The sequence below is a fragment of the Ursus arctos genome, unplaced genomic scaffold (genome assembly GCF_023065955.2).
Source record: "Ursus arctos isolate Adak ecotype North America unplaced genomic scaffold, UrsArc2.0 scaffold_23, whole genome shotgun sequence".
NCBI lineage: Eukaryota > Metazoa > Chordata > Mammalia > Carnivora > Ursidae > Ursus > Ursus arctos.
The window spans coordinates 43,347,572-43,374,453 of NW_026622908.1; the positions used below are offsets into that span (position 1 = coordinate 43,347,572).

Sequence of the window (26,882 nt, forward strand, 5' to 3'; positions counted from 1 at the left end):
TGGCTTTTAGAAAGAGAATTTTATTTGGAATGAAAATATAGAGCTTGTCCCTCCCACTTCCTCTGGGGAGGGAGCAGGGAGCTGGGGAGAGATGGTCCCTCAGAGTATAAGCTTGCCTTGATACAAAAATCCTCCACAGTAACGACAAGAGCCAGGCGTGGCTCCAGCCCAGGCCCACAGGGTGGGTCGGTGTGGACTGCCCCTGAACCTGCCCCGGAGGCCTTGGGCAGGGGGCAGGAGGCAGCCAGCGAGTGCTGTGACTTGCCAGCAGAGGCTGAGTGAGGAGAGAGTGGAGGAGGAGGAAGTGAGGGGGAGTGGCATCCCCTGGGCCTGTGGTCCTACGCGTCCCCATTCTCCATGCGGCCGAGCTGCTCCTCCAGGCGACCAATGCGCTCCCCCTGCTCCTTGACCAGCGCCCTCAGTGCCCGAAGCTCCTGCATCACCTCCTCCAGCTTCCCAGCCTCCTGCAGGGACGTGGGGGCAGGAGTCAGGGGTCGTGGAGCTGCAGCCCTCCCCAAATCTACCAGGCCGGGGCCTGAGCCTGACGGACGGGCCGTGAAGGGTTTAGGCACACACACAGCAGACCAGGGCAACTGGGGCTTCCCCACACCACCCTGACCGGGGGACACGTACCGCGGCTCCGGTGAGGCTGCCGCCGGGGACGAGAGTATGGACGGACACAGCAGACGTGGAAGCCCCGGGGCGGGCCGAGCTAGGGGCCACGGCAGGCCGGGTATCGGATAACACATTGCGCCTGCTGACCTTCAGGTCCCGCTGCTTGCTGGGCACGTAGGCCTCCCGCAGGGAGATGAGGATGGGGTTGGCATCCTGCCCGCTCACCCACTCCTCTGCCTCCAGGGCTGCCTCAGGCCCGGCTGTGTCAGGGTACAGATCGTCCTGGAAGAGGTCCGACTGGGCAGGGGGTGGGGGAGGTCTGGATCAGCTGGGGGCCCAGTGGCAGGATCCTCTTGTCTGGACCCTGGGTAGCCACCTCCTCACCGTTCTCGGCCTCCAGGCTGGCACCCTGTCAACCCATCCTCCAATGGCCTGGCCCCAAGTGGCCTCTCTAAAGCACCAATTTCTCATTTCACTTCCCTTCTGGATAAGGCCAGTAATTCAGGAGCCTTCCCAACGCTCCTAAGCAGGGGTCAGCTATGTGGCTTCATGGGATTCTGGGAGCCCTGTCTGTGTCCCAGGGACTGTGAACTCGTCAGCCTCATTCATAGCTCTCCTCCCTGGGATGTGCCTGGCACGCTGAACAGTTCGCTCAGTAAATGCTGGCTGGGAAAAAACGAAGCTCGTCCAAGGTTCTTGGGTGGGTATCTGAGGCCGGTCACACGTGGACTGATCCCCTCTAAATGGGAGTCTCCACGACAGCCAGACTCCCGTCCCTCTCTCCGCTCTTACCTCCGTGCCCTTTGCCTGGCCTAGCCCCACCGCTGGAGGGCCCTACCCTAGCCATGCTGTTGGTCCTGCCTTGCCTGCCACAGGGGGCCCTCCACGGCTGCCCCGCGTCTGTCTCCCACGGCTCTTCCCGAGCAGGGCCTCAGCTCACCCAGTCTCATCCTGTCTTATGCCCCGCCTGGCACAGCCCAACGCCTGGCGGTGGCCCAAAGGCATGCTGGTGTCTGTCCAGCTCACTGACCACATCCACACTCAACCATGTCCCATTCACAGGCCTCAGCCCGGTCACTCCCACGTGGCCTGTCCACTGGGGAAGGGAGTGGGTAGGCAGGGAACCAGGTGGCCTCACCTTTCTTGGCACCGTCATGACGATGGGCTCACACTTGCGCTCATGCAGTTTGTAGAACCTGGGAAAGGGGAGGGAGGGAGGAACCGAGGGTGGAACCTCCCCCTCCAGCTTCCCGGGCTCCCTGCACTCTCCACTTCCAGGCCTCACCCCAACCCCTCCACAGTCTGACCTTGACCGTGGCCCTGCTGTGGGCTGATTCCCGCTCCTCAGCAGCCTCCGGAGATCTGATCTCTCACCCCGCCCAGCCATGGCCAGGCCTCTGCCGCTGGGACCAACTCATCCCTCTGCAGCCAGCCACCCGGGAGGCCCTTCTTACCGGGCGATCTCGCACTTGCTGACCTCCAAGCCCCTCTTAGGCATGCTGCCCATGCCCCTCTGGGGCTCTTTGCTGGTGAATGTGTTCAGGAAGTGGATATAGGGGGGCTCATCTGTGATCTCAAAGTACCGGATGCTGGAGTCACCCTGTGGGGTGGGAGGCGGCAGGGGTCAGCACTTAGGCAGGCGGCCTTCTTCCCCGCCCCCCCCCCCCCCCCCCGCCTGGCCCCACCTTGCCGCAGACGTAGACCACGCTGGTGTCCGGGTCGTAGAAGGGCAGCAGCGCCCCATTGCTGGAGTCCAGCTCCTGTAGGGCCATGGGTTCCTCAAGGTTTTCCTGGCACACGGGGTGGTGGGCAGTCAGGCCACGCCAGAACTTTCCTTCCATCTCCTCACCGTCCCAGCCCATCAGGACTGGCCCCAGGCTGCCTCCCACGCCTGCTGGCACTGCCCCCACCATGCCAGATGGGTTCTCTCCCACCCTCCTGGATCCCCTCTACTCCCAGGATTCCACTTTCCTAGCCTACTCCAGGCCTTTATCTGCTCTCAGGTGAAAGCCCAGCACGTGGGAGTGGGGGGGTGCCAGGCAGCACTACCCCGTCTCAGAGGGGCCCACTGAGATCACTATACCGAAGCACAGGGCTATGGGACAGAGCCCTTCAGGAGAAGAGCTGGGAGGCCTCCTGGAGGAGGGGCCCTCTGCACTGGGCCCCGAAGGGCTGCCAGATGGGAACAGGCAAGCAAAGGAGAGAAGGGCCTTTCAGTTGGCAAGAACAAGGTGGGGTAGGGCCTGGAGGGAGGTGGAGGCAGCGGGGAGGCTGGAGAGTGAGGAGTAAGGACAGAGGAGGTTGGCAGGGTTCCAGGTCCTGAGGGCCTCAGGTGTCAGGCTGAGACCCTGGGACCCACACACCTCTCCAGGGTGACTCCTGCCCTCCTTGCCCAGGGTGGGGTCCAAGTCTCAATCCAGCCTGTCCCCTCAGGCTGGCCATGGCCACTCACCGGGTCCCACAGCGCCAGCTGCCGCTCGCTCATGCGGCTGAAGCCTGTGGTGAACACCTTGCCATCGGCCAGGAAGATGGCCCGCATGGGACGGGCCCCTTCGTGAGCCTTCTCCCTCTCCTGTCCGGGGGACAGAGCGGTCAGTGCGGCAGCCGACACAGCCCCTCGGCCTGTCCACTACCATCCTAGGCCTCCGGGGCCACGTACCGCCAGCAGGGCGCCGCGGCGGGGGTCGATGATGCGCACGCTCTTGTCCTTGCAGGCGGAGCAGAAGAGGCTGCCGTTGTGGTTCCAGCTGACGTTGTAGATGAGGTCCGGGTGCAGGCTGTCCAGCCGGTACAGCTCCTCCGCCGTGCCCACGTTCCAGATGAGCACCACGTTGTCACAGCCTGCGACGCGGGGGGCCGTCAGCCCACCGGGCTGGCTCCGACCCCCCTCCTGGGGCCAGACCTGGCCTCTTGACCTCTGTGGGCCTCGGCTTTACTGCCTGTCAGATGGGCCTGGGAGAGGGTGTGGGTTCCGGAGCTGCGCACAGAGAGGGGCGGGGGGGGGTGGGGGGGGCAGTGCGGACCTGCGCTGAGTAGCACGTTGCGGGCAGTCGGATGCCAGGTGACAATGCCCACTCGCTTGGTATGTCCCTCCAGCACCACCACCGGCTCTGTCAGTGGGGAGGTGAGCCCGTTCTCCGGGATCTGCCACACCTGCGGGAGTGGTGTGGATGGCCGTTGAGGCCTCTGCTTGGCCCTGCTGCCGGCAGCCTCGAGCCACACCTGTGACCTGGGCCCAACCACAGCCCTGTGCCTCACCATGACCGTACAGTCCTCCGAGCCGCTGGCGATGACTTCGTCATTGTGGGGACACCAATCGATGTCCAGGACGGGTCCTGTGTGTCCACACACCGTCGGGTAGGCCTTGTCGATGCGGCCCGTCTGCGGGCATGAGAGGGGCAGTCAAAGGTGAGCAGGAAATGTCTGTTCCCTCTGACCCTGACTCAGTGGCAATAAAGAACTTTCTCCATCTGTGCTAACACCTCTTTTAGGCAATAAATCTGGATTATGACACCTGCCCAGCAGTGTGGGGATGGGCAAGATACAGAAAGTGAAGTGAGCAGAGAGGCCTGGAAGGTGTGGCCAAGTCTCCAGTCCTTCCCCCAGCCCTGATGGGGCCCACCTTGCTTAGGGGGAGCACCAGGAAGGCACCCCCGCCGCTGGCCTCCACGATCACAGCCAGGAACTTGGGATTGACGGCACAGAAGGTGCTGTCCCAGGTGACACGGGACACTCGAATATCTTCATAGCACTGGTCATTCTTGACCGGCTGTCCAAACACGTGCCGGAATTTGCTCTGCCGAACCACTTTGCGGAAGGACATGTCTGCAGGGTGGAGAAGCTTCGATCACCCCTCACCCATCCCAACAACCCCCAACCCTCCCAGGGCTGCACGAAGGGACGTGGGGAGGATGCAACCGGGTCATGGTAACCCTCTGGGCTTTCAGTTTCCCCAGTTACCGAACGGGGTCACAGGTGCAGACCCTGGCTGCCCCCCACCAAAGGGGCATCTGAGGTGGGAGGAGTGCACTGACCCAAGGCCCACACTGCTGAGTCCCCAGGGGCTTTGCAGGACCCTACGCAGGCCCCTCCCTGGCTCTGGTATGTGTGGGGGAGGTGGGAGGTGCCGAAGCCAGGGCAAGCTTAGCTCCTCTGTGGGTCCTAGTCAGTTCCAAGCAGGCTCCTTCCTGCCCAGGATTTGGAAGCTGGGTGATGGGGAAAGGTCTCCAATGTGGAGCCGCGCTAGGCCCCAGTTCTGAGCCCCAGGGAATGTGCAGTGCCTGCAGGAATGCGCAGGGAGCTGCAGGGAGCCCCAGGCCGGCCCAGGGGGCCTTGCAGGACTGGGGGGCGGGGGTCAGGATGCCGCTCCCGGCCGCAGAGCATCCCAGGGCGTCCTCGGAGCGGGGTCCAAGGTGAACCTGGGTGGCGGGAGACGCTGGGCGGCCACAAGGAGTTGGGGCTGAGGGTGGCGCGCCGCGGAGGGTAAGGGCTCCTCGGACTCGCGACCCCCCACCCCAGCCTCCCGCGGCTCCGCCCCCGCAGCCCCGCCCGGTCCCCCGCCCGCGCTCCCAGCTCCGTCCCGCTGCGCTCACCGGGGACGCCGGGGGATGCGGCACGGGCCTCGGGCGGCTCCGGATCCCGGCCTCTGGGAAGCAGGAAGCGGGAATCAGGAAGTGACAGAGGAGCCGGGGGCAGGGGGCGGGGGGGGGGGACGGGGGGCGGGGCGGGGGCTTGCGGGGGCGGGGCCGAGGTCACGCGCGGAGGGGCGGGGCGGGAGACTGCGAGCGGGCCCCGGAGGCCCCGAGCGCGGAGCTAGGGGAGCGCAGGGGCGGTGCCTTGGCGAGCCCCGCCCCTCAGGCGCCAGGGTCCCTCCGGACCTAGGGGCAGAGATGCGGTGGGGGTCGGACCGGAGGGGCCGTAGGTGCGGGGTGCAGCCCTCCTGCAGACCCCGGCCCCGTCCCGGTCCTGCTCCTCTGGCGGTGCCCTCGGGAGTACCAAGATTGCATGGAGCCCGGCGCGCCAAGCCCCCATCCTAGTGCATACTTCCGGGTGCCCCAGTCCACCCCAAAATATAGTATCTCCAAAATATAGTATCCAGTCTGACAGTCGGTATATTCACGTGCTTCTTTTTAAAGGTTACAGAAGTACACGCACGTGATTGACAATAAATGCAACACTGGTGTTTTAAGGGGCCCGTGGAAGGTCCCAGCCAACCCACTGTTTCCAATGAACACCTCTGGGGCCTCCTGGGCCTCGTTATTAAAAATAGAAATGGGGACAAGCCCCCTGCCATATTCCAGCCTAGTGGTCTGTCTGCAGATGTTTTCCTCCTGCTGGCCTCCTCAGATCTACCCCATCCCTGTCTGTGTCCCACCCTGGGGGGACTTAGGTGTCCCTTGGGTCTGACAGGCAGAATCTGTCCCCTCTGCCTGGGGTTGGTGTTCCTGGGACACTGGCCATCTCCCCCATTCCCCCCTGAGGCTGGTGTCCCTGGGGCACTGGCCATCTCCCCCATTCCCCCCTGGGGCTGGTGTCCCCGGGGCACTGGTCACCTCCCTCATCTTCCTTGAGATGATGGTCAGGGTCTCTTTCCCAGAAGAAAAGAGGTAGGTGGGAAGAGGAGGGAAGAGCAAAGCCAGGAGAAGTCTTATCTGGGGCTGCAGGAGGCCCCACTGTGCCTTACGCAGGCTGGGGCTTCTATCCTACTCAACCCCCTTCCCATTCCCTGATGAGGAAACAGCTCAGAGGGGAGGGGTGCCTGCCCCAGGTCACCCCACCAAGATTTAGTCCCCATCTGTTTTGCTCCAAAGTCCTTGCTTTTCCCTCTGTTCCACACACCCTGGGACAGGCAGACCCTTCCAAAAAAGGACAGGAATGAGGGTGATTTGGAAGAGGGAAGGCAGCCACTAAGCCTCTCTCTCCACTGTGCCCTCCAGGCAACAGCCAGGGGCTGTCTAAAGCCCAGACCAGATCTCCTGCCCCAAACCCTCCCCTCACTCCTCATTGCCACACTTGAAATAGCGCCCATAGTCCTTGCACCCCCCGCCCCCATACATTACCTTCTTCTGTCCTCTCCCTGCACGTGGCCCAGTGACACGGAGCCTCCTGTCCCTGAAACAAACCACCTTCTTTCCCACCCCAGGGCCTAGGTACATCCTGTTCCCTGCATCTGGAAACTCTCCCCCCAGGTTGCGAAAAGGCTCCATCCCTCACTTTCTCTGGGTCTCAGACCACCCCCCTCACTGGTCACTGTCTGCCCCTTACTTGTTCCTCCTGTATCCTTCTTAATCACCATCCGATGTTCTATTATGTGATTATTTGTGTAGTTGCTTTTTGTGTGCCCCCCCACGAGAATGTAGCACTTTGTAGAGGGCAGCCCTTTGTCCTGTTTCCCGCTGTACCCCCTGCACCTAGAATGAGACCTAGCGCACAGCGTGGGGTCAAGGCCTGTACGCTGAAGGAACGAATGAACAGCAGCCCTGAATGTAGAATTGAAAATGTTCATATTCACAGCTCAGAATAAACGGAGAAGGGGCGAGTCTCCCAGAGGGCAAGAGGAGGCCCCCCTCCCTGGGGTGCTGGGGTGAGGCAGACGGACTGTGGAATGTCAACCTCTCTGGCCTTGTGCGCATGAGTCCTCTAACACAAAACCCTCCTCTGGGGTCACCCAGCATTGCCACGGCGCACTGTGCTTTTGTCCCTGGGCCCCGTTCACGACAGCAGCAAGGGGACCACTACCACACCATTCTACAGAGGAGAACACTGAGGTGAAGAGGGGCTAGCAACCAAAACCCAGATCTCCCTGCCCCTCTCCAGACCTCCGGCCCTGCCTGCTGCCTTTTTCAGATGCAAGCAGACCTGGAAGGGCCGCTCAGAAGTCTGTCTACCCCTGCTGGTCAGGGCAGCTGGTCAGGGCGGCTCTCGGCTGCTGTAACTCACGGCCCTGGGCCACTGGCAATGGCAAAGGGCCAGGGGTGGGGGGTGGGGGAGTGAAAAGGGGGAAGGCCTGATGGTTTTGGAACACAGGGGGTGAGGGAGGCTGGGTGTGGGGGTGCGACCAGAAGAGAGCGCTGGTGCGAAAGGGAAGGGGGGGGCGAAATGAGAACTTCAGCGCTTCCTACTTTTTCTTGCGGTGTCTGCAGCTTGAAAGGGAAGAGGGAGTCTCTCTGCAGGGAGATGCTACGTGACCTCATGGGAGCCTGTACCCTTTCCGGAGCCGCTGGTCCCCAGAGCTCTCTGTTTGGACATCCTCCCGTCTCTGCCTGTGGGCTGAGTGCATAAAAGGGGCTTGGCTGGGGGAGGGACCGGGGCGCTCTAGATACCGCGTGGTAGGTGGCGGGGGCAGGTGGACAGTAGTTGAACCCTTGAGTGGGGGGGCGGACGCCGAAGTCCTCTGGAGCCATCCAAGGCACAGAGTAGGCCCCCCGCTCTCTCAGGCCCCCCCGGGGTGGGGGTCATGGGCACAGCTGATCTGCCCCAAAGCTCGGAGGCCCCCAGAGGCCCAGGCCCGGTGGCGCCTCCTCCCTCCGACTCCAGCCCCTGCAGGGACATGTCTGGATGGTGATGAGGGAAGAACTTCCATTCACTGAGGCCCTACTGTGTGTCAGGCCCTAGCTGAGTCACTCATACGCTTTCCGACCTAACCCTCACCATGGCGGCCGCAACAGAAGCTCAGAGTCCCCGGCGCCTGAGTGGACTCCAGGCTTGGCAGCTCCGGCCTCTGCTCCCACTGCCTTGCGAGGGCAGCCCGCCGGCCCCAGTCTCACTGCCTGTTGGGGGCAGGGCCCCAGCCGGACTGCATGGGCTCCTAGGGCCCCGGTTCCTGCGGGCTCCTTCTCTGCAGGGACTTCCTCCTTTGGCGTCCTTGCCCCAGAGTTACCCGGTGAGACAGGGAGGAGAGGAGGGAGGGAGGGATCAATGGGAGGTCAGCTCAAGCCCCGGGAAGTCACCCCTGCTGGCTTTCTCCCACAGGGCTGAGGCTAGGGGGAGACTCTTGGTGGGGTCCAGGCTGCTGGGGGCCGAGTGCCCCCCACAGGGGAGCATCGGCTCTGGCTATTGGGCCACTGGGGGTAGGGCAAGCGTAGAAAAGCGGAATGGGACCTAGGTAGGGACGAGACGCTCACGACAAACTGCCTGGGACTTTCTGGTGCTTCATTTTCACTTCCCCAAAGTCCTCCTGCCAGGCCCAGGGGACTAGGTGGGGTTTTCCATGATGACTGCCTCCACAGCTCCCCTCCTCTCCGACTGGCTGGTTCGTCTGTCTCCCTCAAGCTCTTCCACTACCCTGATGGGCCTGGGCTTTCCTGGACCCTCATGTGGGGCCTGTTCCAGGGGCCTCCTGTGGGGGGACATTGCTGGGGCTTTCTCCGTCAGAGGCAGGAGGCACTGCTGGGTTCTCAGGGGCTTCTGGGGTGGGATTTGTGGATGGAGCAGAAGAGGCTTCATCGCAGGGGCTGGGGGCTGAGCTGGCAGTGGGTCCGGGGGTCTGGGCCTTAGGGCTCACTTGTGGCTGAGCCACAAAGTCCAAACGGGGCTGAGCATCATGGTTCACTTGCGGCTGAGCTGAGGAGTTCAGCTGAGGCTGGACCACAAAATCTGACAGTGGCGGGGCCACAGAATCCAACTGTGGCTGTGCTGAGGGGTCCGCCTGTGGGGGTGCCACAGAATCTAACTGTGGACGGGCCACAGAATCCAACTGTGGCTGGGCTGAGGGATCCGCCTGTGCGGCGGCCACAGAATCCAACTGTGGAGGGGCCACAGAATCCAACTGTGGCTGGGCTGTGGGGTTGGCCTGTGGCTGGGCCATGGAGGTCACCTGGGGTTGGGCCCCAGCCATGGGCCCTGGCAAAGTCTGAGCCCCAGAATCCACCTGGGTCTGTGGCTCGGCCGGTGAGAAGCTGCCGGGCCATTCTTCGCAGAGAGCGTCCGCGAAGGAGGAGAGCACGGTGCGCAGCAGGGCCCGGAGGTCGGCGCTGGCCAGGAGGCAGAGGAATGGACTGAGGCAGCTGTCGAGCAGGATCAGGTAGTCGGAGTAGACCAGGGCCTCCCAGAGCAGGTAGCCGGGGTACACGTCCCACAGGAAGGCCAGGTAGAGCAGCTGTGCCAGGTGGTAGGGCAGCCGCAAGACCACGTAGGCCGACAGGACGGTCTTGGCCACACGGGCAAAGCCACGGCGGGCTGCGGGCCGTGGCTGGTGGCGGCAGCAGGTCTTGCAGGCGGCAGCCTGGGTGAGCATGTGGCAACCAAGCAGCAGCAGGAAAGGCAGGAGCCCCCCCAGGACCTCGAGCATCCGCAGCGGCAGCTCCTCGCTGTCCCAGAAGTCGAGGCAGATGACCCGGTCGTACCACCAGACCGCGGCCTCCGGGAAGACCAGCCAGGGCACGCTGAAGAGCGTGGCCAGCACCCAGACCCCGGCGCAGAGCCAGAGCGGCAGGCGGGCCGGGCGGTGCCCCGGGTACCAGCGCGGGCACAGGGCCAGCAGGCAGTGGTCTACGCTGAGGGCTGCCAGCAGGAAGAGGCCGGAGGAGTAGGACACGCCCCACAGGAAGTAGTAGAAGCGGCAGGCCGCCGTCCCCAGCGGCCAGTGCCCTCCGCGCTGGATCTCCAGGATCTGGAAGGCCGCCGCCGCCAGGAACAAGAAGTCGGAGAGGGCCAGGCTGAGCAGGAGCAGGGCCAGCCGCGTGCCCGCTCCCTGCCGCGCCTGCGAGCCGGCCAGCCACGCCATGAGCCCGTTGGCCGGCAGCCCCAGGAGCAGCAGGGCCACCAGGAAGACCGTGTCCCAGACGCCCTGGGGATAGTAGTCCTCATCGTCCAGCTCTGTGCGGGGCCCGAGGCCAGCGGCTCCCGGGTCGGCTTCCATCGCAGTGTCCGTCTGACGTCCCCAGTGTGCCGTCGGCCACAGAGCCGGTGCCTGATGAATCAGGGAAATCATGAGGGGCTGAGTATGAGAGAGAGGGTCCTGTGTACCTCCAGGCAAGTCACTGTCCCTCTCTGAGCCATCGTCATCACCTTCGGGTGGTTAGCCTCTGCCAGGGACTTTAAATAGATGACCCCACCTCGTCCTCTTACGACCCATTTTACAGGTGAGGAGAGGAAGGTTCAGAGGGTCAGTGACTTCCCCAGGGTCAGAGACAGCACAGAGGCACCATTCTGCCGCACGGAGTCCCAGTGCGCCCAAGTAGACCTGGCTCACAAGCATATTTTTAAAGCTGGTGAATGTTTTGTTCAAATAAAATATTACAGTGGCACTCCCACGTGCACTAGAAGGGAATGCTCAGATTAAAGGAGGGGGAGCACCCCTGGGGCTCCAGGGAAGACAGTTTGTGCGAACTGCTTGGTCAGATCGCTGCAGCCCCTTTCCATCTGGTATCCTGGGGTTCAAGTGTTTTCAGATTCTGAGAGGGGGAGGCTCAGGGTCCCACGGGTCTGTAGGAGTCCCAGGAGCCTGGGCCAGAGGAGGCCCTTCCCCTAGGCAAGTGCGGTTCACGAACTCAGGGCCGGCGGGGGGTGGGGGGAGGTCTGCAACTCAGGCCAGGATGGCTGTCTTGGAAGCAGCCCGAGCCTCGTCCTCATCCTCGACCCCCACCTGTGGCCCTGTCCTCATTCTCACAGCTCAGGCAGAAGGTGGTCCTCTGAGGACAGACGGAGAGGAGTAGGGGGCTCAGCAGTGTGATGAGGAGAGGGTGGCTGGGACCCGAGAGGCCTGCTGCCCTTCCCACCAAGCCCCCACCTTCCCTCAGGCCCCAGGGAGTTTCCCTCCGAGGGTGGGAAAGCGCTGGTGGCAGCCCTGAGTCAGGGGAGGAAGGAGATGGCTCCTGCCCGTGGCCCGTGACTCCAGCCCCTCAGCCTTTAGCCCAGGGCGTTCCTCTCCCCTAGGGCTCTTCCGCAGGCAGACCCCACTCTGCAAGCTCCAGCCTCTACTGGATCAGAGCCCTGGGCTCCCCCGAGCCCCAACAGGTGAGGCCTGGCTTACCTGTGAGGTGCGGGCTGCTGGCTGGAAGAGCAGGGCGTGCCTGCCTGCCCAGGGGTCCGGCCATCCGCAGGGCCCCACGCCGGCGGGGCCTGTTGCATGGCGCCTGGCGGCGCTAAGGCGGCAGGCATGAAACCCAAGCTGAGAAGACATCAATCATTCATGGGGCTGCTTGCTGGGAAACCCTAACCCCGGCTTAGCAGGGCCAAGTGACCAGCCAGGCCACCCCATCCCTGACAGAGCCAGATGGCTAAAGCCTCCTCACCCTGGGCCCCCCGCAGGGTCCGCCGCCTCTGACCTCACCCCCATGCCCCTTACTCTGGCATTCAAGGCCTCTGTGATCTGGCCTCGCTTCCTCAATTTCACACACCCTCCGTCTCGGCCACGATGTGCCCCCATGGCTTTCCCACCTCCCAGCTTTTGCCCACACTCTGCCTCCTGACATGACGTCCCTTGTCCTCTCTTAGCTAAGTCCTACCCGTGTCACACAACTGGATTTGGGGACTGGAGTCGAGGACAAGGAGTCCTCGACTCTTCAGCAATATAGCCCCTATTTTATAGAGAAGGCGACTGAGAGGTGAAACTGCCAGGCCTCCCAGCTCATAAGTGGCAGGGCTGGGGTCTGAAGCTCATCGCAGCCCCGTGTCCTGGCACCCCTGCGGCTGAAGACAGTTCTCTTCACCCGTCTGGCTCTGCCCCCAGGCAGAGGGCCGGGATTAGGGCCTGGGCTGCCTGCCTCACTTACCCTAATCCCCCTCAAGTCCCGATCCCAGGCCATCAGCTCCTAGGGTAGGGGTGCGTAAGCAGCTTTATGGTTCCCGAGAACCAAGGTGCTCCCCGGTGCTGCATCTCTGAGCCCCGTCGTCCCTCCCCACATGGCCACGGAACAGGCAAGGGGGCAGCATGGCCCAGACCTGGCCCCTGGCCCTCAGAAGCCTCCTGTGGGGGTCGTGGCTTCCAGGAGTGGTGCTGAGGGCCTCCCCTTGAGCAGGAAGAGGAGCAAGAAGGAGAGGGGGCTCCGAGGGTCCCGGAAGGGTGCTGGCGGCTCTCAGGAGCAGACCCCTATTCCGGGCCCTGAGGTTCCAGGGAGCAGCAAGAACCCCTCTGGGACTGGAGGAGGACAGGAAGGGGCAGGTCCTGCAGCCCCTGGGCCATCCTCCCGTCGCCAGTCCCACCGGCATCGCCCCAGCCCCCAGCATGATGCTGCTCAGAAGACGTACGGGCCCCTACTCAACCGCATCTTCGGGAAGGTCAGCTGGAGCCCGGGCTGGGGACAGGTGGGGGGTGGGGTGGGGATCACACTTGTGCCTTTGGACTCGGCCTCCTGCTATCTGCTCCGGACCCAGGAGTCTTAGCCATAGGGGTAGGGTTTCTGCAGTTTGGGGAATGGTCGGTCTTGGGCCAGCCTGGGGAGTGGGCAGAGCTTCAAACCCATGATTCTGGGAGAGCTCTGGGCCCCCGGAGGAGGAAGGGGGGGTGGTCACCTCTTCTCCGGAGGCCCATGGGACTTCAGCTGCCTTCTCCTGCCCTTGTGGGACTGGCCCTGCCCAGGCCATCGTGGCCCAGGGCTGGAGGAGGAAGGATGGGTCCCAGGGACATGCCAGACTGTGTCTCTGCAGGACCGCGAGCTGGGCCCTGAGGAGCTGGATGGTGAGTGGCCCTTGCTGGTGGCAGTGGCGGGTGGGAGGTGTCCCCGAGCTGGGCTGCCTGGGCCTGACCTCCCTCCCCTGCAGAGCTTCAGGCTGCCTTTGAGGAGTTTGACACTGACCGTGATGGATACATCAGCTACCGGGACCTGGGCGACTGCATGCGGACGCTGGGCTACATGCCCACCGAGATGGAGCTCATCGAGGTCTCCCAGCACGTGAAGATGCGGAGTCAGTGGCTGACCCCCACTGTCCGGGGCGGGGTGGGGCGGGGTGGGGCGGGAGTCACCTGGCTTTGTGCCAAGGCTGGGCAGCACTGGTCCTCTCTGAATTTCGTGGTTTGGGGGATGACGAGGAGGTGAGGGGAGGTGTCTCTGGCAGTCTGCTGGAGTGATGGTGGGAGCGTGTGACAGTTTCTGGGGCATTTTGACCATCTGACATTAGCCGTGTCAGATACAAGGATCACGAAATGCAACAGTGAGCCAAGAGACCCTTGGGGCTCGGCTGAGGACCCTCTCTTCTCTGTGAGAAATGTGATAAAATGCTCCCTGCTGGTACGAGCCCCCTGGCTCTCTGTCTCTGTGTCTCTCTGACCTTCGTGAGGCCCCTGAAAAGAGCCTCCCGAGGTTCAGTGAGGCCTAGTGTGACCGAACCCTGGCCTTTCCTTGCATTAAGTGTCGGATGGGCGGGCACTTGTGTGATTATCATTAGCTAATTTGTCAAATATCAGATTCCCTCCATTCCAGGACATCTGCATTGGCTTTCTCTATCGTTTCTAAAATGGGATGTGACTTACAACTGATGTGAACATTAAGTGCTTTGCTTCTTTTCTTTCCCCCAAAGCTGCTGTTTGGCCCTTGGTGCTTTTTATAATTGATGGCTCCTTAGACTCAAGGGACTACATGGGTGTGCTCCTCAAGGGGCATTCACTGCTGCCCATGGGGTCGCAGCACGTAAGAGCCGTGAACTGCAACCCCAATAGCACCCAAGAGTGGGTCGTCTCATCCTTGCCCCAGGATGAGGAAGGAGGATTCGGGAGTCACCCAAGGCCATGCGCCATTGGCAGCAGAGACAGAGTTTGAACCTGGGGTTTCCTGGTTCCAAACCTTGGTCTCCTTCCCCCACCCTTAGGTGCTTCACTGAGAGCACCCAAGCACCTCACCCCGCCATCCCCGTGGAGAACGGGGCTCCAGCCTCCCCCCCCCCAAGGGCTTGGACGCTGGGTGTTCCTTCCCGGATGCAGAGGGGGGAGAAGCTGGGGCTTGCGATGCTTGTGGCGTCCCTCTGGGGCCCAGCCCTCCCCACTGTGACGCTCTGCCTGGGTCCTCAGTGGGTGGCCGCGTGGATTTCGAGGAGTTTGTGGAATTGCTGAGCCCAAAGCTGAGGGAGGAGACGGCGCACATGTTGGGGGTACGGGAGCTGCGCATCGCCTTCCAAGAGGTGTGGCATGTGGTTGAGGCGGGTGCTGGGTGGGTGGCTGGACAGCAGACTTGCTGGCCTCCCATGCAGGCCAGAGAGACTGGGGCCCTCAGCGTCTGGAGGCCCACAGCCCTGCAGATGTGGGGCTCGGCCCAGGGAGGGGTGGGAGAGGGTCCAGCTCACTCTCGGCTGGGGGATCCACCCAGGAGACTTCCTGGAGCACGGGCCTCCATCTCAGCCTGGGAGGGGGTGAGGGCTTGGATGGGTGGAGTTGGGGCGTCCAGGCGCAGGATGTGGCAGGGTGGAGCCGGCTCCAGGCAGAGCCAGCTTTGGGTGGGAGGGGCTGAGCCAGGCTGCAATCCTAGTTTGACAGGGACAGAGATGGACGGATCACAGTGGCAGAGCTGCGACAGGCAGCACCAGCTTTGCTGGGGGAGCCACTGGTGGGCCCCGAGCTGGACGAGATGCTCCGAGACGTGGACCTCAATGGCGATGGCACCGTAGACTTTGATGGTGAGTCTCCTTCCCAGACAACCCCCACCCTTCCAGCGCCCAGGATGAGCCCAGCACCTCCTGGGGTCCCTGACCAGGACCGGCCCACGCCCTGCCCCTTCTTTCCTCCAGAGTTTGTGATGATGCTTCTCACCCACTGAGGCTCCAGAAGGGCGGATGCGTTGCCCCCTGGCCCCAGGCCAGCAGGGTTCGTGCTGTACACCCTCCCCATGGGGCCCCACAATGGAAGAGACTCAGCAGCCCCCAGACTTCTTTGGAACCTTGACAACATCTGGCTGGAGAGTTGCCTTGTGACGTCACCCACCCACTTATATCCTCACCTTCCTCCCACCTGAGCTGCCTGGAGGAAACCTGCACCCGGCTGCCTATCATTCTCCAGGATGAGCAAGATTTGGATCTCTCCAGACCCTTGGGAGGTAGCATGCTCCCTGGCACTGCAGCATTCAAAGACAGCGGGACAGAGTTGGGGGGATTCTGGTAACATGGGGAATTGGGAGGGTGGCTGGGTGCCTCTCACTACTTGTGAAAAAATGTAAAAAAAAAAAAAAGCTTAACTTGAAAGAAAGCCAGGGATGACCCCAGGTACTAAAGACAAAGCAAGAACTCAGAGTTGGGTGGTGGGAGAGAGGGGACACCATGGGGGCCTCAGCCATGGAGAGAGGTCCGGGAGCCTGGGCTCTGACACTTATGAGTGACAGAAGGCCTGTAAGAGGCTGAGGAACAGAACATGAGCCCAAGTACCTTCCAGGGTCTCAAAAGGCTACCCTGTTCTTGAAAAGGGGATCAAAATATATTTCCACCCACCGGTCCAAGGAAGTGGCAAGGGTACAGACGTCCAGGGCCTTCAGTGGAAAAAGCTACCCTAAGGAACCTGAAACTCAGGCTTGCACATTAGGCAGGAAAGCTGAAGAAATAGGGAGAAACTACTGGAAGGGGACTCTTCAACCTGGGACGCAATGGACTTCAGCAAACAACAGCCCTGTCACTTCTGAAGATGAACTCATGACAAAACATTACAAATCACGTAAGAAAACAAGTCACCATGAGGGGGACTAGGCAGACGCAACAAACGGGAGAACCAGACCCCAAAGTATAAGTAATAGAACAATCTGAAAGGGATCATGGAGTAAATGCAAGCAAAAATGAGATGAAAGAAGGGAGAGAGGCCGATATGCAGTAACAGGATAGTACGAAACAGAACAGGAATATTAAAAAGAATGACCCAATAGAACTTCTAAAAATAAAGGATATAGCCATTGGAATGAAAAAAAAATCAAGGGATAAGTTAAGCAGCAGATTAGACACAATTCAAGAGAAGATTAATGAACTGGAAACTACATTTGTACTGGCAGCTACAGAAATCACTCATAAGGTAGTAATGAGGGATAAACTAACGGAAAATGTTACAGAGTAGTTCAAAGTCATCAGGAGTCTCAGAAGGAGAAACTATACAGAGTGGGCATAAGGCAATACTCAAAGACATGATGCCTGAAATTTTTCCGTAAAGGCTTCCACAAAGACAAGCACCCAGATCAAAGGTACCCATTGGATCCTGAGAAGGAGAAATAAAAACAAATGTATATCTAGATGCATTCCGGCAGAACTGCAGAACGCAAAAGGAAAAACCCTATAACCAACTCAACTTGAGACAAAAGTCAGATGACTTACCGAGGAACCGCAGTTAGGCTCTGTGAAGACTTTTCCTTGGCTACAGTAAGTGCCAGAAGACAATGAAATAAACTGGTCATCATGCGGGGGAGAAACGATCTCTGGCCAAGAAGCCTATACCTCACTGAATCATTATTCACGAATGAAGGCGAAACATCAACTTTTTTCAGGAAACAAAGGCTGGGAAGAGTTTCCCACCCACGTGCTCTTGCTGAAGGGATGGCTTCGGTAAGAAGGAAATTCTGACCAGAACGAAAGCAGAGTACGTACTATGTTACGGTCAGGAGAGCGATCAGTACACATATTGGTGGCTCTAAAGAAGCATTAACTGTAAAAGAAAAAAAAAGGGTAATTTGTTAAAAATAAAGGAGGAACTAAAATAATAGACAAAATAAGACGGAAGATGGGGGGGATACTTTAGACGTGCCGAAATCTTTTTCTCGTCTTTCCTAGAGGAGGATAGATTCACTGATCAGCTTTAGAGTTTGTTAACCATTTAAAAGTAATCATTAATGTATAGAAACAGAGATAGAATGTTTTGTTCAACAGTCAAATCCATAGAGGAAGAAAAGAGGGAAAGTGAAGAATTCTTGATTGAACCAGTAGAAGGCTACAGAAGAGAGGAAAAAAGTAAAGAAAAACAAAGTCCATGAAAACATTAAAACAGAAGATAGGAAGGGGCGCCTGGGGGGTTCAGTCAGTTGAGTATCCAACTCTTGATCTCAGTTTCGGTTTTGATCTCAGGGTCACGAGTTCAAGCCCCGAGTTGGGCTCCATGCTGGGCATGGAGCCTACTTAAACAAACAAACAAAAGATAGGAATAATCCTTAAAAATAAAAATCCCAATAATTATGAGCAGATCAAGTTTTTGGTTAAAAGAGAGTCTCAGCCGCAGAGGAAAGTTTCAATATTAGACTGGGTTTCCTGTGACTGACAGAGACTCCAAATAACAATGTTTAACAGTCAGAAGTTTAAAATGGATAGAAGTTTATTTCTTAGGTGAAATCCAGCTGTATGCTCTTCAAGGACCCAAGCTCCTGCTAGCTGCCCTGCCATTCCTGGGGTATGCCCAAGTTTGTTCATTTCTCAGGTGGCACGGAGGAAGCAGGAATAAAGAACAAAGGGGGACAGAGAATGTGAACCACTCATACCCCATTAGGTAGGGCTCCTCACCTGGTACAGGTAGCTGCAAAGGATGCTGGGAAATGTGGTCTTTATTTGGGGCGGTCACATACCCAGCTTAAGACCAGAGGTCCTTCTACTGTAGGGCAGAGAGCAGACATCAAAGGGAAGATACCAGGCTCTTCCCCACAGCTGAGTGCAGGATCTAAGACACATTCAAGCAGCATAACGAGAATCGAAAGGCCAAAAGTGATGGCTTGGAAAACAGATTTACTAGGACAAAATGAACCGAAGGAAGCTCGTATACGTACGGGCAAAGCACACAGAAATGGGCTATGAGGCAAAAACCATTAGGGATAAAATGAGTCACAGTTCACTAAGGAAATCGAACGTTTCTCGTCCGGACACAACTATCCATGTATTTTTCAACTAAAAAAGTTACATTTGGAATTTAGATATTCATTCTTCCTGGAAGATAGCGTTACTGTTAATCGAGTTTGGATTACATAAATTAACCAGCAAAAATCAAGCACATTGGTCATGTTGAAACTTTAAATGTTGTGATTCAGTGTTCTGTCAGTGTGTTCACATAGACCAAGGGTTGGTCAATTTTTTCTGTAAAAGGTGACAGCGTAAAGATTTTAGGCTTGGAGGACCTATGGTTTCTGTCACGACTGCTCAGCTCTGTATCCCCAAGCAGCCATGGCCAACACAGAAATGAATAGGTGTGGCTGGGCTGGAAATTTAGTAATTAATTGACTAAACTTGATTAATTGACACCGAAATTTGAATTTTATCTTTTATGTGCCCCAAAATATTATTATTCTTTCACTTTTCCCCCATTACTAAAACATAAAAACCATTTTAACTTGGGGACCACATCGGGTCTGGGCTGGGACGGTCACTTGCTGACACCTGCTGTAGTCTTATAATATGGAGACTCACAACTTCTGGAGTAACTTTGTTAAGGTTGTGGAATGACAAAAAGTCATGAGCAAGTAGCGACTCTGTATTAATTGCCTATTTGCTCACAATGCATGGTTTTCATAATTTTCCTTTTTTCCTATGTTTGTTCTGATTATATTCATTGAAATGTAATCCTATGTCTGATTGATCCGGTAATACAGATTGTGGGCTTAGATTCTGTATGTTTTTATTTTACTTCTCCAGGTTTTATTTTATCTTGCCAAAGTACTAGTCCATGATGGATTAGTTAGAGAACCACAGCTAGTTTGAGAACCACTGATTTAGGAATTCGTGCATCCAACTGGTGCCCTTGAAAGTGCTTTGACTGGGGGCTGAGGGTGGGAAGTCTGGGTGGGCCAGGAAAGCAGGAGTGGGAGAAGGGGTCTGGGGGCTAATTCTTTCAACAGTCACAGAAATCTAAAGACATTGCTCTGGCTGCTGCAGAGACAGTGGAGGCCAGGCCAGGTCATCTTCTCAACGGCACTCATGGTTCACTGGGGGAGACAGACTGTACACATCTGAGTATATAAACAGGATCGACCTCAGCCCAGTCCTAGAGCCAGCCCCTTGGTGGTCAGCTGGGGAAACACATGCTCTGCATCCTCTCCTCTCCTCTCCCTCCCACGCTCAGATGTCATGGAAGCCTTGGGTTATGTTCCTAACTCTGCCCTTGGGCGAATCAGTCTCTCTGGACTTTGGTTTCCTCATCTGTAAAATGGGGCTAAGGTGGTGATTATCAGAAATGATGTGTTAAGTGCTTAGCACAGGACCTGCTGCCTTCTACGAACTTGATAAACGGTAGCTATTATGATTTCAGATTTCAGGGGTCTCAAAGCCTCTGTTCCCTGGCTCTCAAGATTCTGAGATGCTTGGATTTTCCAAAAGTCTGAGATGGTCTGTTTCCCATGTTCTGTGGTTCTAATGAGGTTCTGTCATATGGGCCTTGTTTCTCATTGTTTTTGCCCCTACTTCTCCCAATCCCAGCCCTTGGGAAGTAGGGCAGTGGGCGGAGAGGGCTGGGCTGCTGCCTTGTCGTGGCCCACATTCGGAGCTGGCTGTGGCAGCCCAGGGCCCCAGAGCCAGGCTGCAACCAGGATACCAGCCTCCAGGCCCCTGGCCTGCGTCATCTGAGTGCCCTTGGCCAGGGCCGCCAGGGGGCAGGCACCAGTGCTGCAACTCCAGGTAGAGAAATGGGCAGGGCCAACTCTGCTAAGGGCTAGGGGAGACGGGAGGCTGGAAGGACCTCCAACAGGCTGGCAGGACAGAGTCCCAGGCCCAGCTCTGCCCCAAAAGCGCAGGAGCAAGTCTTAGACCATCAGGACTGTCACGGGTACAATGAGAAGATGGGTGGTCCCGGAGCCCCTCATCTTCATCAGCCCTTTCCTCAGTTTTTGCGGGAGGGGGGCTGTGGCCGGGCTGGTGGGAAAGGAAGATCAATGGTCTCTTCTGGAATGAAGTACATTCTTTTATTAGCACAAATCACCACCAACCCAGCAGCCCCAGGGCCCAAGAATAAGTTAAGGCACAGAACAGGCCAGGGGCGACTTTTCCAGGCCTGGGTATCGGGCAAACTTCCTGAGCAAACTTCCGAGGGGGTTGGAGGCTCCCGGGTCCCGGAGTTCTTCCCTGGAGATGAGGGAACCGGGGCGGGGCGGACCCGAGGAGCGCCCCTGGGGCCGCTCGGAGGCGAGGCTGGTTCCCGGCCGCCGGCCCGCGGCTCACTTCTCGAAGTAGGGCAGGTAGAAGAACTGGAAGCCCCGGTGGCCCTTGACCGCGCAGTAGATGAAGATCACGTGGTAGACTGCGGGGCGGGGCCGGTCAGCGCCGAGGGCCCGCCCAGGGCCCGCCCCCGCCCCGCCCAGGGCCCGCCCCCGCCCCGCCCCGCCCCGCCCCGCCCCGCCCCGGAGCCCATTCGCACCTCCGGGAACCAACAACAGGAAGCCGGGCACAAAGAAGATGGCGCTGGAGACACCTGCAGGAGGAGGGGCCGAGTCAAGGCTGGGGGGCACGGGGCGGGACTCAGGGGTCACAGCCCGGGCAAGTCTCTCCGCGGTAGAAGGGGCCGTTTCCTGCCAGGAGGGTGGAAGCAAACTTCCGAGAGGGCTGGGGGCTCGCGGGTCCCGGAGGAGTTCTTCCCTTGAGGGGACCCCCGCTGCCTGCGGAGGTAGGAGGGGGCGCTCACCTGGCGAGGGGGCCACCTCCAGTCCCACGGCGATCAGGATCAGCACTGCACACAGATGGAGCCGCGAGGGTGAATGCGTGAGGAGGGGGCGGGCGCTGGGGGCGGGGCGGGGACCTCCACCCACAAACCCCATTAAGGCTTAGGCCCTAGGAATAGTATTCCCCACCTGAGCTGAACGTTCCCTAGCCAGACACACTTCCTGGGAAGCTCACCAAGCTCTGTGTTTTCAGAGCAGGGCACCTGGCAGTCCCTGGGAAATGTCCGAAACCAGATTTCTCTCTGCTCCTTGATGTGGTCTTTCAATCAACAAGTATTTATGGAACACCTGCTGTGTGCCTGGTACTGAGAATCCCACAGGGAAAGGCAAATGAGGTCCCAGCTCTCATGGCCCTTCCCTAGTGGCACAGCCAACAAGAACCTCCAAGCTACAACCCCAGTGATCGGGCTGTGGTAGGGCCAGATCAGGCAGCAGGGGAGCCTGTGGCATCAGGGAGGGGCTTCCTGGAGGCAGTGGCAACTAAGTCGAGCAGGCGTAGCAGTACCAACAGCAGGAACATTTAGTTACCACTTACCAGGTGCTGCCAGGCACTGGGCTAAGCTTGTTAACCTGAACTGCTTAATTGTCACCGTGACTGCATGAAACAGGTATGATCATCCCCATTTCACAGAAGATGAAACTGAGGCACAGAGAGCTGCATTCAGAAGGAGGAGGCGATCTGACTCGAGGCTTTGCTGTGGGCATGGTGCAGGCAGAAAAGGGGAGGAGTGCTGCAGGCAGAGGGAGCAGCATGGCAAAGGCCCAGAGTCTGGAGGGAACTTGGGGCTTTCTAGGAGCTTCCCGATTTTGGCAAGAGTGGAGAGGCAAGATCCCAGGCTTGAGGAGTTTGGCAGGGCCTGAAGACCCGGTGAGGGATGTGGACTTTGGCTGAAGACAAAGCCAAGTGTTGGGGAAGTCATGACTGGATCAACTTTTCAGACCCAGAGAAAGTCCGGGGTCCCAAGTTAGAAAATGGGATTGGGGGAAAATGGGGGGGAGCCGGGCTCTGTAGCAAGGGGGGTGATATGGCATGGAGGCTTGAGGGGCCACCATGGACTGCTATGGAATTTGTGCCCTGCACAGAGCACCTCAAAAAGGGTACGGATGGGGGCTGATACACTACCTGCCCCCTTGGTTTAGGGCTGGGGGCCCTGCCCACTCAGATGAGGCGTCTTTTTCTAATTCCTACAAAGGCCCTTTATAGGTCTATGGAGGACTCCAGGCCTGGTAATGTCCGTGATGTGGGTTTAAATCCCAGCTCATCTACTTCCCAGTTGAGGTCTGAGCAAGTCCTTTTATCGGCCTGAGGCTCTGTCCTTACTTCTGAACTGGGATGGTAATAACGCCTGCCCTCACGGGTACTGAGAGAGTGAGATGGGGTAAGGCAGGTGGCCAGTGTGACCAGTGCCCAGCTTGCAGAGGCTGCTGGAGAAGCGGTGGCTCCCTCCCCCGCACACAGACACCCAGAGCTCAGGCAAGGCTGCTGCTCAGCTTTCTGGCCAGGGGACTTTGACCATCCTGGAGGAGGGAGAGCAGCTGGGCTGTCCTTATGGGCCCTTCTTGATCCCAACCCTGTCCTCTCTGGGGATCCTGAGTCCTCAGCCCCATAGAACGAGTCCGGAAACATCTGGCTGTGAGATGTGCCTGCTCTGGGCAATGGATGTGCCCAGCGAGGGGCGGGGAGAGGTCCTCATCAGCGCTCAGACTCCAGAGAAGAGGAAATGACAGGTGCTCTGGGGATCGGGTTTTCAGAGTATCTCTGAGCACCTGTCCCTATGCAGGTTCCGGGTCATGGCCCTGTCTCTCACTTGCCGTGTGACTTCTGTAGGGTGGGAAAGGAAGCCTACCCTGCACCTGGCTCAAAGCAGGCACAGAATAAATGGTAGAGCTGTTACTCTTCTGCTCCCTGATGGATTAAATGGGCTAAACTAAAAAAAAAAAAAAAAAAAAAGAAGAAGAAGAAGAAGAAAGAAAAAAGAAAAGTTTGGAGCACCGAACCAACTATGTGTAATTTCCTGGCTGTGTGACCAGGAGACTGGGTGCTCAGTGTGCCAAGGGGGATGCAGAGCCGGCACAAAGGGAGGACGGACCCCTCATGGGGGTAGGCAGGGGACCCTCAGGGCACTCACCCAGCCCCAGCAGCAGGAGCAGGAAGGAGGCCAGCACTACCCGGCGGTTCTTCTGGATCAAAGGGTGTTGAGTCCAGCTGGGTGGCAGGAGAGCAGGATGGGTGTGAGAGGTGATGGGAGCCCACCTCCCTCCTGTTACCCATCCCCACCCAGAGGACTGAGGGAAAGCCCGTGCCGCCCGTCCTGGGGCACAGAGCACAGAGGCTAAAGCAGGGCAAGGCCTCACCTGCAGCAGGCATGGTAGGAGCGCTGGGTGCTACTGCTGATGGTGCTGAAGGACCACTGGGAGCTGCGGATGGACGTTCGGCTGGAATCCCTGCAGGCCAGGTGGGCCCGGTGAGAGGCAGAGGAAGCAAGGAAGGGGTCACGATGATGTGGTGGGGATGGTGCAGGGACGAGGGCTGGGTATTCCTGCGGGATGCGGGCACTGACAGGGGACAGGGTGACGAGGAAATCAAGGGCTGGGGTCTCTGCAGGACTGAGGGTGGACAAAGGCTGGGGATTCAAGCTTGGGATTCCTGAAGGACAGGTGACCTGTGGGAAGGTAGGGGCCAGACCAGGCTGGGGGGTTTCTTCAGGATAAAGAGCCTGGTGGGGGTGAGTGGGTGAGGATGGCACTGGGGTAGGGTGACCCTGCAGGATAGGGGAAACCCATGAGGGGAGTGAGGGTCAGGCTAGGAATCCTTGTAGGACAGGATGTGAGGGGGCTGAGTGATGTGAGGTGGAAGACTGGCCAGGGACCTGGGGGACAAGAGCTAGAAGCATAGGACTAGAGGTACAGAGTGGGTCCCCACCTGGCCCTGACCTGGTGCTGACTCCCCCATCCGGCTCCGGAGAGGCCTGGGCTCCGTCTTCATCATTCTCCAGGTTCTATTCCAGAACACATGGCTCAGAGGGGTTATTGGACCCAGGCCCTTCCTACTCCCGTATCAGGGAGAGGAGGAGAGCAAGCCCACACAGCTGTTTGCCTGGCTGCCTGACAGCTGCTCACCTGGCCCTCCACCCTCCTGCAAAACGGGTTTGATGATTCACAGAAACCGAAACCCAGAAGGAGGTGAGTGCTGGGGAGTGGGCTAGGGGGTGGGGGGCTAGGGAATGGCAGGAGCCACAGGGGCTGGTTGAGGGCTTCTAGCATGGGTCCCAGGGCCAGGAGTTCGCCCAAGTTTGGGAGTCAGGGTAGAGCTTTCAGAATGGTATTTCAGGGGCCCAGTATAGAGGCTCTGGATTTGGGGTGCCAAGGAAGGGCAGAAACCCATGGTTTCCACGTTTGGGGCACAGGAATCTGGTACAGGTCTCCAAAAAAAGGATCCTAGAGTTGATGGACGTCCTCTAGGGAGAATGGAGATTTCCAGTTTAGTGGGAGTCAAGGCATGGGCAAGGATTCTTCCTGTGAATGGGGGCCTCCAACGGGGTTGGGGACTTCTAGAACAGAAGAGGGAGGAGTAGAAGTCTCAAGGGTCTGCTCCGGAGTATGGGCAAGGTCTGGATCAGGTACAAAGAGCTCTCCAGCCCAGGGGGATGGGGGGGGGGGTGGGTAAGTACCCAGGATGGGTGGGGGCGCCGGGTGGGATTTCCAGTTGGGCTTAAGGGACTTGCTCCCGGGTTCCGGTTCTGGGCTCTCCAGTGGTGGCTGGGGACCAAAATCAGAGCTGAGAGGGTCTGGGCAGGTCCCTGGATTAGTGGCCACGTAGGGTGGGGCCTCTAGACAGATTTTCCCTTGAGCTGGGGTTCTCCAGGGTCCGGCCTGGGGTCCCGCGCCGACCCGGGCTGGGGTTGAGGTGGGCCGGGCCGTTCACCTGGTAGCGCAGCCGGGACTGCTTGTCCTCGTCGGCCACCTCGAACCGGGCCCGGCGCTCGAAGTGCAGTGGCCCAAAACGGGCGACCCCGCTGAATTCGGGCCCCGGGCCCGCGTCCTCCAGGGACAGCTCGAAGGCGTCATCGATGCTGAACTGGGGCCGGACGGCGCTCATGGCCCCGGCCCGCTCAGGCGCCCCTTGCCGCCGCCATCCGAGCCCGCCTGCCCCTCGCGCCGCGGTCCCGCCCCCGCACGCAGGCCCCGCCTCGGGCCGTAGTCTTGGGAGCGCGACCGTCCGCCGCCCCGGCCGAGGCCCCGCCCTCACGTAACAGCCCCGCCTCTGCTCGCCCGCAGCAGGCCCGAGCTGCCGAGCGCCGAGCCGGCCAGTGGGCGGGGCCTCCTTTGGGGACCGCGCCGGGGCCGCGGCGCCTCCCAGCGGCCGCCTCCGCGAGCCACAGCGGTCGCCGCCCTCGGAGGCAATCCCTCGGTCTGTGCCATGGGCTTGGAGGGGTCTAGGCGCCAGCCTACCGGGCCCGAGATGGGGCCTTCTGCATCCCAGCCCGCGCCTCGAGTGCTAAGGAGACTCCTGGGACCAGACTGTGTCCCCACCTTGACTCACCGCGGATCTGCACGGGATGGATAGTCTCACCACCGCAGATGTGGAAACTGAGGCCTGGAAAGTTTATGTGGTTTCCACTCCTCCAATCCAGTCTCTACTCAGCAGCCAAAGTGATCTTTTAAAATATATCTGATCTTTTTCTCTGTGTGTTATTTTTTAAAAGACTTATTTATTTATTTATTTATTTATTTATTTAAGAGAGCGTGAGCATGAGCTAGCAGGGGAAGGGGCAGAGAGAGAGAGAGAATCCACAAGCAGATCTCCCAGGTCGCCTGATCCCAGGACCCAGAGTTTATGACCTGAGCAGAAACCGAGAGTTGGCTACTTAAGGACTGAGCCACCCAGGTTCCCCTCTCTGTGTGTTATTCTTAAGTAAGATAAATAAATAAATAAAATAAAAATTATTTTTTTAAAGTATGAGGCTAAGTCATTCTGTATAAAACCGTCCCTTGGTTTTCCATTGTGGTTGGAATAATATCTGAGCTTTTTTTGACTAAGGCCCACAAAGCTGTGAAGGCTCTGGTCCCTGCGTCCCTATCCAGTCTCATCAAGCCTCTTCTGGCCGTCTTTCACCCACTCTGCAACACAGGCCAAACTATTCTCATCTTAAGGTCTTTGCAGATGCTGTTCTCTATACCTGGAAACCACTTATCCTTGCTCTTTAACAACTAGGTCTTTGTCATCTGTGTCTCTGTTCAAATGTCACCTCTCAGAGATGGCATCCCTGAGTATGCAATCTAAAGTCAGTTTCATGTGACACAGCACTTCCCTGAACTTAACTTATTTCACATGGTTTTATTCACCGCTGTGTCCACAGTGCCTAGAACAGTGTTTGGCTCTGAGTAGAGGCTCCTTAAACATTTGTGGATGAAATGAATGAATGAATGCTTTCCCGATATCCCAAATGCACACAGGTGGTAAAACTGGACACCCAAGCTCACCTAGCTCCCGGGGTGCTCTTCCTCCACCCAACACGCTTCATTGTATGACCTCATGGACGGAGTCGAATCAGCCCTGCTTCTCAGTTTACGACACATCACCACGACGAACTGCCCCCCCTTCATCCTGCCCGGTTCTCTTCTACACATGGTTTTGCTCCTGTGTGGATGTGTTTGCCATCTGCAAACATGGTGTCGTGTATAAAACTCATTCTGTTGTTTACGTTTTTGCATTTTTACACTCAACACTCATGTTTCCGCACG

The 26,882-nt window shown here is 58.6% G+C and overlaps 4 protein-coding genes across 6 annotated transcripts; 1 reads left to right on the forward strand and 3 right to left on the reverse strand.

Moving 5' to 3' along the window:
* Positions 1-4: 4 nt before the first annotated feature.
* Positions 5-5,300, reverse strand: CORO1B (coronin 1B). The gene is made up of 11 exons (XM_026483059.4): positions 5,208-5,300; positions 4,238-4,440; positions 3,874-3,996; positions 3,639-3,768; positions 3,275-3,456; positions 3,068-3,187; positions 2,301-2,405; positions 2,070-2,215; positions 1,754-1,811; positions 634-912; positions 5-464 (listed from the first exon to the last, which is right to left on the reverse strand). Exons 2-11 carry the CDS (start codon positions 4,436-4,438, stop codon positions 339-341), a joined length of 1,470 nt encoding a protein of 489 aa, XP_026338844.1. The 5' UTR covers positions 4,439-4,440; positions 5,208-5,300; the 3' UTR covers positions 5-338.
* Positions 5,301-7,758: 2,458 nt separating this feature from the next.
* GPR152 (G protein-coupled receptor 152) lies at positions 7,759-10,546 on the reverse strand. Its single transcript, XM_048217643.2, has one exon. It carries the CDS (start codon positions 10,544-10,546, stop codon positions 8,927-8,929), a length of 1,620 nt encoding a protein of 539 aa, XP_048073600.1. The 3' UTR covers positions 7,759-8,926.
* CABP4 (calcium binding protein 4) lies at positions 10,062-19,093 on the forward strand. 2 transcript variants are annotated; one of them, XM_026483058.4, is made up of 6 exons: positions 10,062-12,834; positions 13,204-13,234; positions 13,318-13,461; positions 14,561-14,670; positions 15,015-15,162; positions 15,274-19,093. In XM_026483058.4, the coding sequence occupies exons 1-6, from the start codon at positions 12,460-12,462 to the stop codon at positions 15,300-15,302; spliced, it is 837 nt and encodes a 278-aa protein (XP_026338843.2). In that variant the 5' UTR covers positions 10,062-12,459; the 3' UTR covers positions 15,303-19,093. The 2 variants fall into 2 exon arrangements, with proteins under 2 accessions (XP_026338843.2, XP_057173426.1); XM_057317443.1 differs by having other exon boundaries at positions 15,015-19,093.
* A 1,272-nt stretch (positions 19,094-20,365) lies between these two features.
* TMEM134 (transmembrane protein 134) lies at positions 20,366-25,319 on the reverse strand. Of its 2 annotated transcripts, XM_026483056.4 has the most exons (7): positions 25,063-25,319; positions 24,072-24,136; positions 23,493-23,582; positions 23,267-23,343; positions 21,101-21,145; positions 20,837-20,890; positions 20,366-20,719 (listed from the first exon to the last, which is right to left on the reverse strand). In XM_026483056.4, exons 1-7 carry the CDS (start codon positions 25,234-25,236, stop codon positions 20,637-20,639), a joined length of 588 nt encoding a protein of 195 aa, XP_026338841.1. In that variant the 5' UTR covers positions 25,237-25,319; the 3' UTR covers positions 20,366-20,636. The 2 variants fall into 2 exon arrangements, with proteins under 2 accessions (XP_026338841.1, XP_026338842.1); XM_026483057.4 differs by lacking the exon at positions 21,101-21,145.
* Positions 25,320-26,882: the final 1,563 nt, after the last annotated feature.